Consider the following 12,746-nt stretch of genomic DNA (forward strand, 5'->3'; position numbering starts at 1 on the left):
ACAAAATCTGTGGAATGTAAAATGGCTCTCCGGTTTCCACAGTGAATGATCAAAAGATGAAGGAGCTCACAGTGAAGTACAGACCTACAACACATGCACTTTTCAGACTTATTTGACTTTATAATTCCTTTTGTGCATATTTTTTCTCTTTGATGACTTGACATGTCTGAAGCCAAACATGAGATCTGGATATCTTTTTTTTTTTTCCTTTAGTGCCGTTAACATTGTGAAACATTATCCCAGTGTGTGTTCCCTCTTCCTTTAAATGATTCACCGTATTCACTCTCATGGGTCTGGCCGTGACTCCAGTCACTTTTGGTTCAAATCAACATTTTGGGGAATACAATTACTGGCTTCCTTGACAAGAGTCAGTCAGAAGATTGACAGCACTTTCAAGTTTGTCCACTAAATATGAAACTACAGCCAGCAGGCAGTTAGCTTAGCACACAGACTGGAAAATGGGGCAGACAGCTAGCCTGGCTGAGTCTGAGCCTCCTCATAAAACCAAATTGTTGCTTGTAGAATTACTTTTTTTTTTTTTTTTTCACGAATTAAACAACATATATCATGTGAATTAGTGAGCTTTAAGGAAGGCCAGGCTAGCTGTTTCTCACTGATTCCAGTCCTGATGATAAGCTAAGATAATATTGAGCAAATTGATATGAGAGTGCTGTCAATTGGAATTTCCCATAATGTTGAACTATTGCTTTACATTTGGACAGGAACAGTGAAACTCATTTTGAAATTTTAGCACTAATCCAATGCCACAAGATGGTACTTAAAGTTGAGGTGGTGATTCAAATAAACAACGATTTAAAAGAAATGATAACAGAGGAGGAAAGCTTAGAGACATTGTTACTTCAGCTGTGCAGTTCAACCCCTTCCACAACCACATGATCAACTGCTTTTTCTCCACATGTGGTCCCTTGCCACGATATGGCCGAATCGCTTCTCGCTCTGCAAGACTAATAGTCATAATAGACTGCAAACACATGACGTGGATGACGGATCAGTCCTTCACGCTGCGGTGCTGAAATCTTTTCATCCTCTTTTCAAACGGTGTAAAACTGCAAATCAACGATTGCATTTAAATATCACACTGTTTATATAAGTCACTGAAAATTAGAAAAATAAAATGGGTCTTATACAGGAAGTTAAACACAAAAGTCCAAACAACCAAGAGGGCTATAGTGTTCCAACAGTCGCAGTTCCTCAGCTCCCGCATGTCAATGTGGTGGAGTACCTGGGCGGTGCACCATCAACAGGACCTGTGTTCCAGTTCGGTGGCTGAGCCTTCCTGGTATTGAAACATGATGACAGTGACGGCAAGTCTCACACAAGCCAATGGAGTCATCAATAATAAGACAAGGTGAGCAGGAAAGGAGGGGGGAGGGTTATCTGGGCACAGCACATGCACCTCCCAGCAGGCCATGGGGGCAGACAGGGCCACAGAGGGGCGAGATATGGCGTGACGCTCCTGGAATCTGTGATTTGACATCTGCTCTGTTTGTGAGTCTGTCAGAGGGCAAGAGAAGGTTTTTGACGGCACTGCCGCTTCCTCTTCAGTCCAAGTCTCTGGGTTTTATCAAAGAGATCTGACTTGCAGGGCACAGAGAGTGGCTGAGCAGCGTGGCGCTCACTGGAGGTGGTAAGCTTTGAATGGACGCTGAAAAGATGTCATTCATACAGAGCAGTCAGTCCTCCTCTTCCACGTAGGTAGACGGAAACCAGCCCACCTGAGAAGCAGAAAATAGGGTATAATTCAGGCAACAGCACTCAACTGCACGCATATTAAACAGGAAACATATTTTTTTGTATACCTTTTGTTTCCCCTCTTTCTCCCAATTTTGAATGGTGACTCGTCCTCACACTGCAGTCAATGTTACCTCATCTCTTACTCATGGCCTGGCCTACACATGATGCAAGCCTTGAGGATCTTCACTGAGGTTGAATAATGATGCACACAGGGAGTTTCACACTATCCCTTCCCTCCCTGCAAAGACCAACCCTCCATGCAGGTACCACTGCCAACCAAATATGATCCCTCACTGGCTTCCCACCACCAACGGCTCTCAATTATGTTGCACGATTCTTTTACCCCACCACCCAGGCACTCAAATATGTGTGCATATTGTATTGACTGTATTTTAATTGGTTTAAACACCAAAATATTTGTAGATTATTTAGGTCAATACATCAACTGAAACTCTGCTCGGACGATTAAACCGCCAAGATGACTGACAGGGTAGACATTGACTACTCAACTTAATTAACAGCCGAATTTTAGGCCACATTACAGCAATTATGATGTATGATACTCAAGAGGGACCTGTCCAATCAATTGGATGTGTAATAATATGAATATGCACGATAGATGTGTAAAGATTAAATAAAATGTGAAGAGAAATTCATCATGGCAACAGGACCTGACAGCAGACCTACCCTGCCGTCGACCTCTCCTTTCCACCACCCATTGGACATCTTGGTGTAGATCTTGATGATGTCTCCCTGCAGCAGGGAGAGCTCTCGTGTGTCTCTGGAGCAGAAGTCATAGCGAGCCACGGCTATACCCACCACCCTGGGAGAAAACACTGAGACAAAAAGATCTTGTTGTATTCAAGAACTCCACCAAGAACCGTCACTTGTAATTTGCAAAATCAGAGAGTCACGCTCCATAGAACAGTTTAACCAGAATCTAAATCATCAACAGATGTTCCCTCAGGGTAGTGCAACCTAACTATTTTTAAAAATTAAATACTCACTAACTTTGAAATGAAAAAACCCATTCTCCTTCTGCACAGTCTGATCTGTAGCACCCAGTCATTCAGCGTTTAGAAAATTTATCACCTGCATCAGCCTCTTGACGTCACTTTTTCCTCTACATTTGAAATAATTTCTAAAAGTTATCCTCTTAACTCTTACGTTTGTCATCTTGGGAGCACTTGTAAAGGCAAGGATGCTTGGTGACTGATTTTTTACTTTATCTCAAACTGACAAGAAAAACATTAACTCAAGGTCCACTCCAAACAATGCAGGACCTTCAGTCAGGATGTTGTTACAGTAACTGACTTTAATACTAATAAGCATTTTGGGACTACAAGAGCAATGAGAGGGCAAATTATCTACCTTTAATTTACAATGGTATATTATTCTATTTCTTTAATCAAGTATTTGTGAGTAGTTTCCATGAGGTTTACAATGGTAGGAAACACATTTCTCACTGGTATTATCCTCACTCAAATGACTATGGTTGTACTGTGAGGATGATAAGGTAGCAAAGAGCCTTGTCTCTTGAGCCTGAGTCATACGAGGTGTAAAAGCAAAACTGCAGAGACACAGATGAGAGAATAAATCTTGTTCACAAGTGAGAGAGGAGAAACACTGTATATACAGCTGCCCAGCTTGACAGTTCCAAGCACACAAGTCATTTGTTGATATTATTAAAAGTTAACCTTCAACACAGCTCATGTATTGCATCAACACTTCAGGTTATACAAGGTTATTCCTACACATGCAGGTCAGGCCTCATATCACACATGAACACAGGTGTGCATAGGTTTGTTTACCTTATCTGTCGAAATACAGGTGACACGACTGGGAAGATATGCTGGATGAAAGGAGTACATCTACTCCCTAATGCACACACAAGCACATCATGCCAACACAGACGCTCAAGCCCACACACGCATGCATGCATATGTATGCTCATGCACATAGGAAGCGCACACAAAGGCAGGCACAGACTATTGTGCTGTATTCATGCCACGTCGGCAGAATGAGAAGAATGGGAAAACCTCCCGCTATTCCGACTTGGGAGCATGTACTTATTATTCCAAAATGCTATTTCTAGCCTTGTAGTCACACCTAAAAAATGTATATTAAACCTCAATTAACATTTTTATTGTGTTAAATATTTGCTGTGGTTCATTAAAAAGAGAAGCCATACAAACAAAACTGTATGTCCCCTTTTAATTAGCTGATTTGATAATGTCATTGTTGAATTTTAGCACAATGTAAATGCCAGTAATGGTGGCTTGGCAGCTCTTGGCCATCATTTGCTGATAATTCTGCAGTTATTTTTGCCAAGAGGGAGATATCACAGCTGTCAGAAATTCACAATATTTCCGATGTTAAATCACAGATGGCTGACATGAATGTTTTTTCTCACATTGCAACTCATACGTTTTGTGCAGTATGACGTAAAAAGAGGCATTATTAGACTATATTATTTGACAGACACAGGAAAAACAAGACAGTTCGTCTTTGGAAACCTGGAAATGTGCACATACAGCAAGAGAGAGACAAAGAGGGTAGAAAAGTTGTACCTGTACCTGACCAGAAAGGCGAGGAAGAGGGAGGAACAAAGCTGCAGCCGCCAGGAGGAACTACAGAGAAACGGGGTGAGTGATGGGGAGGTTCAGGCCGTAGTGGGAGCAAAGAGAGAACATAAGCAAAGTAAACACAAGTTTGACAGAAGGAGAGTGTGAGAGACGGTAAAGGAGAGAGAGAGAGAGAGAGAGAGAGAGAGAGAGAGAGAGAGAGAGAGAGAGAGAGAGAGAATGGAAAAGTTGGCAAAGTCAAAGAACAAGCAAAAAGCAAGGACGGGTAGATACACATGATTTGTATCTAATATTAACCAAAAGAAGGTGGGTACTAAGTAACTAACGGACACATGTCCAAAAGTATGTGGACATCTACATTCACATTTGAATAGGGTCCTTTCTTGTCCCAACATGACTATGTCCCCCTGCACAAAGCCAGGGCCATAGAAGAAGAAACGGTTTTCCTGAGTTTGGTGCAAAAAAATTTAAGTGGCCTGCACAGAGCGCTGACCTCAGGCCTGTCCAACACCTCTGGATGCAGCACACATTACTGGTTCATGGGTCCACCCAAACCTGCAGACCCAAAGCCCAACCTGGGACCCGTACTGGTTCGGGTGGTTTTATATGGACATTCACGTCAAGGTAGGGTCCCTTCTTTCACCACAAGCCGTGAGTCTGTTAAACATTATGTGTAATGTCCAAGTGGATCAGAGAAAAACCCGACTGTGATCGGACAGCACTGATCATGAAGGAAGTGCTGTGTGTGTGCATGCACGTGGGTGCACGTTTAAATTTTAACTCGCAACATTGTAACAATAGGATGAGAAGGCGCAGCCGGAAAATTAGGTGAAAAAACCACAACAGACTCGTCTGAGAGCAAATCAGCAATGCTAACAAAAGCAGCTGTGGCAACAAACAAGCACTCCTTATTATAGTTGAAAAGGGCAAACAGCCACAGTTATCTTCATTATGCAAGATGCAACAAAACTGCAAAACTGAATCAACACAAGCCGCGTTTGTCATCCATCACCATGACGGCAAGCGGACTTTTAAGCTGAAATAATGAGTGGATCAGCTATGCTGTTTTTATCAGTGAGAGAGGACAACCGAAAATCTGGATGTATTTTACCAACTCTCTTGGCAAGGAGGATGCATCACGGCCAGGCCCAGGGGAGAAGGCTACTAACATCGCATTTGGTCAGACACAAACTTTCGTCTTGACGGGTAAATTAACGTTAACTTGTTCGTAACAATCAGACGTAAAATCCGTGTCAATCTGGGTTCTGTCTCCCTGGCCAAGTGTGGGTCCGACCTCTCATTTCGATATGGGTCCAGGTCCCAACTTTCAAATAATAGACAGGTCCAGGTCGGTTCCGGGTAGTACATTTCAAGCCTGGACCTGTGACAACTTCTACTTTGTAATGCAAACTGTGTTTTTGCTTCTGAAAGTCCTTCAGACTCAATGATATGTTACTCAAACTGGAATTCCTGAATTAAACATAAATTATCCCACCAGTACCTGAAGCAACAACCCCTTGTGTTGTGTTAACACGCCACTGTTTTCGATCCTCACTGACGCTCTTGTGGCTGAATGGGAGCAAATCCCTGCAGCCAGGCTTCAAAATCTTGTGGACAGCTTTCCCAGATGAGTTGAGACCATTGTAGCAGCATACTGTGTTGTTGCCCATGTTTTTTGAAAGATATGTTCAAGAATCACATGGGTGTAAAGATCAGGTGTTCAGCTGTCTACATACGTTTGCCATGTAGTATAGCTCCTACAACCTTCCACAGGTCGTACTGCATAATAATCAGCAAAAACAACCTTATGTGCTCCAGACCAGGTGAGCCAAAGCAGCAGCATGGGTGGAAGTATACGTCTGGGCACAGCACGGCTCCCTGACAAGGCAACGGCTGGGAATCGATGCTGCAGAGCCAACAACCTCTGCTCCCACATGAAATCCCATCTGAGCCAGCAGACCCTCACACTGAGAAAACCACCTCCTGTCATCACAACAATATGGTGCCGTGCCTTCTTCCTCTCCCCCACAGAGATAAGTAAATGCAGGCCAATATGTGTCAACTGTTTGTCTGGCCAGTGTGCACACTAACAACTACACATACACCTGCAGGATGCAGTATACACTGCATAAACAGGCACATATTGTATGCGTACATGTATAAATATACTGTACACGTGCTGTTCATACAAGCATAAACTAGCATTAGCATTTGATACTTGAAGTTGATAGAGGTTAGATCAAACTATATATGCCAAATATATGCTGTAATGTTTTCAATATTCCTCTGATAAATTCTCATTTTGAATAATATTCACTTACAATCATTAAGATAATAGAATTGTATATAACAGTGATAACAAAAATACAACAATGATCCGCCTGACAGACAATAAAAGATATTTTTAATTATTTCCCAGTCCTAACATTCACAGGCGAAAAGCATTCAGTCAGACTTAATTAAAGATGCTTGCTGGGGTTTTTCCAAACAAATTACTGATGGTTTTTCAGCAGTTCTTCATCTTGTGATTGTTTACTCAGACTTGCATTCTGTTTTCTTTGCTATGAGGTGTCTGTTTTGAGATCCAAACCATTTTGTGTGTGTTTTTTTTTGGTTTTGGCATGACATCTGTCTTTCCACGGAGGCTGTTTACCAGACAGAACGCGGTGCCCACACTAAGTCTGTCTATGGGGGTGGACGACTTAAGGCAATAATAATCTATCCCAGAATGCACTGAGGCAACGGCAGGTCTGTCAAGGCTTTCTCACAGAAGGAAGCGCGTTGAATGGCAGCGATGCACAAACATGCCTCTTGCAGAGCGCTTTGAAGCCTGATGCGCTGGGAGACCGACGCTTCCAAAAGAGGCAGAGGGACAAGGATGTAGCAAAATTTCACATCCGAACAGACACAAAGGGCTAACTTTGACTTTGTTCCAGCGTTCATCTGTTTGCCTCAGCTGCTGTTGCAGCGGCTGTGGTTGTTTTCACGTACATCTCTCTTTAAGTTACGACAGTTTACCTCCAGCTGCTTTCTGCTCTTTTACATCAGATCATATTTGCAAACTTTTCCCAATTTATGTGGAAACAGGAGCAGTCCCTCAGTTGGACCAGGGGTATCCCCCAGGAGCATGTCAGCAGGCGGCTGTCACACAGTTTTCTCCGCTGCCAGCCCAAGTGAAATGTCATGTCCTGTCAGGAAAATTGTGAAGCCATCTCAGAGCTGAGCAGCGTGCGGAGTATGACGTTTGGAGTAGCAGGCTCCTGGTGCTTGCCTGGGGCATTGGGCCCTAACTGGGACCTCTCCGCCAAGCCTGGTGAGCTGCCGAGGCTCCTTTCTATTTCCTTCACTCACTGTCTCTGTCACTCCCTCTTTTGTCTTTTGTTCTACCTCCATCACTCTTACCCCATATCGTCCCTTTGTACCTGAGTCTCTCTTTTAACCCATTTCCACTTGGTATTAGCATGCCATCTGCATCTGGATATCTTATCTGGGTAAGGAAAAACACATCAATTCAGAGTGCAAACGTAGAGTATGATTGCATCAGACAGATCACATCTGGAGGTTGTAAATGTAATCTGTACAGTTTGCTGCATTTTTAAAGGAATAGTTCAACATTTTTTGAAATACACATTTGTTTCCTTTCCCAGATTGACTGATGTCCCATTTTTTGGTCTGGAGCAGCAACCTTCTTGTTGCTTGTTTGGAACAAGGGTTGGGCAGTGTGACGGCACATACGGTGCAACAGTAGAAATGTGTCCACCGGTAGAGATTTGGCAATACTATTTCCACTGCAGGAGCTATCCCTGAAGCTGTATTTACACACTGTCATTCACAGTGTAGGCACTGCTACCCTGCTACAGAGCGAGTGGACATGTTGATGACGTTACAGATTGTAGCTCAGAATAAATAAAAGTAATCAAATGTGATGAAGTATGGTACGGTATGATTATTTTAAACCATTTCTCAGTTTAATTTACATTAACATTACTATACCATGATATATATTGTTACTTGATAAAAAAAATTTGGTTTTTACACTACAATGAGATATTTTATCCTAACTTTTGAGGTGCAGAACCATGCTAGCCGATTCCCCCTGTTTCCAGTCTTTATGCTAAGCTAAGATAGCATAAACAGTTTTACATAAATGCAGCAATCTTCTCATCTTTAAGTCTTTAGTTTTAGGCTACTTAACAACACCAGAAAAACCTAAAAATGACCATATCCTGAAGGGGATGTTTGTTTGTTTTTTTCCCCTCAATCGATACCTCTTCCCTTTTCTTTAGTCTCTCCCATCTCTCTCACTCGTCCTCACGTCAATGTCTCTGCTCTCCTCTCCTCTTTTGCTCAGCCATTTTGCCAATCCCACCTCTTCATGCCTTTCTTCTTCTTCTTCTTCTTCTTCTTCTTCTTCTTCTTCTTCTTCTTCTTCTTCTTCCTGCTCTCCCTACATTAAATCTCTCTCCCTTCCTCCCCCTGCCTCTTCTTCCTCAAGACCCCTTTCTACTTTGCATGCTTGCAGAGAGTGAGCGGGCATCTGCTTCTGTCTCTGAGGGCCAGTTATGACGCAGTGACTGGACTTGTTTAAGGTAAGCACAGGAATGCATTTATTCATGCCTGTTAGTGTGGGCAGGTTGGAATCAAAGATGCTACTTAGCCTCTCACGGGATGGGCCTTCAGCTATACAATACTGAGTGCATGTTTTATTCTGACCCTGTGAAAGCTTATCACATTTTACTCATATAACATTTAATGTTAGTTTGACCCAGATAGATAAGGGCTACCACAATATGCATTACATCAATCAGATAACATAAAATAACCACACAGAAGGTCAGTACTGGTTAAATCACATGTAAAGAAAAAATGGAAATTCTCTGACACCTACAAATCTATGACAGCTGTGCAAACTCCATCTGCTGACGAAGACTGTGTGAAACAGCTCCAGAAAAACTACAGCTTAATTGAGGCTGAACGTACACTGACAGTAACGCATCATTTGATGGTGTGAGTTTCAACAGCCTTTCGAGTTCATCACTAAGCGTGAATAAATAGAGACATGATAGATTACAATCAATGGCATCTTGAAAAAATTAAAACTGGAACATATTAGGACACAAAAACACTAAAAAGTCATTGTCACAGAGTTACTGTGGAGCCAGCTTAAACCACAATGGTTTGATCCTGTCATGTTGCATCATTGAACTAAGCATAGGCACCATTTGCTGTTTAGTGAACACAACAGCAAACATTTCATATCGACACTCCCTGATCAAGATCTAGATCCCGTATCATAAGACATGAGGTCCTGTGTACAACACATGTGGTCAAATGTTCAGTTTGACTTCATTAAGCTGGCAAAAAGGATGAAACAAGCAAGACTGAAGAGGCTTATCTAGCAAGGAAAACTGCTGCTGTCTTCCGCCCTGCGCCGTTCTGTAGGGAATCGTGTTGGCTCATTATGCTGTACTAAATATTTCTAGCATGTTTCGCACGTCAAAGACAGGCCTGCCTCAGGTATCAAGACACAGTTTTAACTTGAGTGTCTAATAACCAAGCAAATGCTCTGTCAGCATGATTTTGTAATGTAAGCTGGGACATTTTTCCACAGTTCTTCGAGGTGAGGGCATGCAGTACATTAGCCGCTTGTAATAACAAAACATAGCGAGTGGGATAGACAGCCTGTTCTGTTATTTCTATTTGATGACCTGGGAAATAGACATTGACTGTTTTGCTCTTGTAGAGAGGCTTTGCAAGACAACCCGCCTCGCTTTATCTAAACTGGACTGTTGAAGCAAAACCCACTCCTCCGGTACCCCAAACAGGTCAAAACAAATGCTCAGAATAACTTTCAACCATTATTTTTGACTTCAAGATCTGATCTGAATGGCAGCATTTCCACCTGTCAGACAGATCTCAGTCAGGGAACCTGGATGATTGTGAAGCAGACTCACCACTGCCAGCCTTGGTAATGGCCGTAGGCATGTTTCCATTGGAAAATTCCCTATAGGGGACCTGCAGAGTGGTGTCAAGACTGCTGAACCCCTCCTTCAGAGAGTATTGCTTGTAGTATTCCACCAAGTCCTGTGTAAAACAAGCCCAATAAAACAAAACACACCCTTAACAATGATAAGCCACAGTGAATCTCGATGGTATTGTGTGCTAATGTATAGAAATGAAAGCAAACACATGTGGTTGTTACGGAGGAGCTGCCAGTTTGATCTTGACAATACAACAGTAAGCAGTACTGAAGAAGTGTTCCTGAGCAAAGCAAGTAACCACTATATCTGCATATTTCAAGTTCTGTAAACAAGCTAATAGTAGTGACTGCCGTGGAATACCACAGGAAGCTGCTAACAACATGCCTCTGTGGCTTTGTGAGTGCAAGCACAAATATAGAAATAAACCACTAGGAGCCATATTTTTATCACTGTACAAAATAAAACATTTCCATTTGCATGCAGGGGTTTATCTCAAGGGAGTGCTGCAAAAGTAATGTAATGTCAAAATGATTACACTCATTAAAGCTACAGTGCTTCATAGGATACAAAAATCCATACAAAGTTAAAACCTTACCAGCACCGTCTTGAACAGCCGGCTCTCAGCGATGTAAAAGCAGCCATCCTTAGTCAGAATCTTAATGTGCTTGACTTTATCGTTGAATCTGGGGAGGATCAATGAGACACGGGCTGCTAATCAACTATACATGCTTCCACATCAACCCCGTCTCTATGGTGAACCATCACGGAGGTCTGCCTGAGACGACTGTCGGTTACCACGCCAAGAAAATCAGATGCAATTCACTCTGATCAGATTTACCATGCGAGATCTACTCATTCACTGGCTTATCAACTCCTAAAATGAAGAAGAGTCTACTCGTGACCCCTCATCAGAGGTAGTGCCTCAAAGTGGACACGAGTTGTGAGCAGTTTTAGGAAACAGAGGCTTTCCTCCTCAGATGGTTTCATAAAAAGAAATATTTTTGGATGCATTTAGAGCTGAACTTATCTACTATTTCACAAAAAAACAAGAAATTACAGAAAAGTCACAGAAATTTCACAAGAAACATGATTTTCAAACAGAAAAGTGTTTTTTTCCCTTTCATCATTTCATGACATGTCAGATTTCTCTCACGCACAAACCCCAGTACGGGAACCCCTGATGTGTATTCTGATGAGGATAATCTGACTTTGAAGTGCTGTCTGACCCAATAAAACCCTTATGAACTGTCTTGATAGTGTGTGTTTTTTGTGTGGAAACAGTCCATTCATCTTGTAAATCAAACAGTTTAAAGCCAAACTTAAAGTATTCAAAAAAATTAAAAAAAAATCCCCCACAAAAGAAATGAAGGAAAGCCCCCAAAATTAGTCTCATTTATCATCTAAATCCAAGTTTACTGGCTTTTGTTCCACCCACCTAGAAGTGATTGACTGATTAGCGTCAGGTGTGGAGAACTACTCACAGCCCAGAAACACTTCCACTTCCACACTAGTCACTAGTTCTGTGGACTGTGCTGTGTTCACTCTCCTAAACTACTAAAGAATTACTTTTCTGCACCAACAGAAACTGATACAGGAAGTATGCCGACAGGCAGCAACAAAGCAAAAATGAATTTGAAGATTTGCTACATATTTGTTTGTTTCCTGTGATGAACAAGGCTTTTTCAGAGCAAGCAGTTTGACTCATAGCAGGAACAGCACAGCTGTAATTAATAACATTAACAACAGCTTTGTTCCCTTTAAGTGTACGACTAAGCCTACCTTTACACGTAGCAGGGTATTTTGGAAAACAGATATTTTAGCCCCTCCGTTTTCAAAAATAACATCGTGCACACAACATCATTTTCAAAAATGTTGTTGTTTACATGAACCCGGATAAATACGCCGTCGAGCTGTTATGATTTGGCTCCGGTGTTTTCTCTCCTAGGTCTAACGGTGTTTTTCTTTCCTCCCTCTCTGTCAGCAGGCGGAGCGCGAGAGAGAGAGGCGGGTCTGATCTCCTCAGGTACGAGCTTCATTAGACACACCTGCGCCTCATTGGCTAATCAACCGGCTTCTTAAGCCAGCTCCAGTTTGACTCCTGTGCCAGACTATTCTCTCTGCTCTCGCCATACTCGTCTCGCTCCTGTCGTGATCACCTGTCTCTCTCTCCTTGTGTCTCCGGTGTTTTGTGTTTGCTGTGTAGCTTCCTAGTGCGTTTGCTTCTAGACACTTTTAGTTATTTTTGCCTCTTGAGTGAGTTATCGCCCTTGTGGTGTTTTTGTGTTTTTGCCTGGTTTGCTACTTTTCCCGTAGTGGTGTTTTTTGGTTTCTTTTACTTTGAATGAGTTTTCCCTGTGAAGGTGATTTTGTGTTCATCGTTTTTTTGTTACGACTCTGCAACTGGGCCCAGGCTCTTCCTGTTCAC

At 42.3% G+C, this 12,746-nt stretch overlaps 1 protein-coding gene across 2 annotated transcripts in view; it reads right to left on the reverse strand.

Moving 5' to 3' along the window:
* Window positions 1–545: 545 nt before the first annotated feature.
* The window catches only part of LOC139338834 (guanine nucleotide exchange factor VAV3-like), a 49,574-nt gene continuing 37,373 nt past the window's right edge, over window positions 546–12,746 (reverse strand). Inside the window, exons 24-28 of one of the 2 annotated variants that reach the window (XM_070974111.1) lie at window positions 10,917–11,004; window positions 10,295–10,424; window positions 4,332–4,385; window positions 2,443–2,591; window positions 546–1,736 (exon numbers count right to left, since the gene is read on the reverse strand). In XM_070974111.1, coding sequence (XP_070830212.1) covers window positions 1,695–1,736; window positions 2,443–2,591; window positions 4,332–4,385; window positions 10,295–10,424; window positions 10,917–11,004 — 463 coding nt within the window. In that variant the 3' untranslated portion in view covers window positions 546–1,694. The remainder of the gene's footprint in view (window positions 1,737–2,442; window positions 2,592–4,331; window positions 4,386–10,294; window positions 10,425–10,916; window positions 11,005–12,746) is intronic. The other variant, XM_070974112.1, reaches the window with a different exon arrangement.

This window comes from Chaetodon trifascialis, chromosome 11 (assembly GCF_039877785.1).
Source record: "Chaetodon trifascialis isolate fChaTrf1 chromosome 11, fChaTrf1.hap1, whole genome shotgun sequence".
Classification (NCBI taxonomy): Eukaryota; Metazoa; Chordata; class Actinopteri; order Chaetodontiformes; family Chaetodontidae; genus Chaetodon; species Chaetodon trifascialis.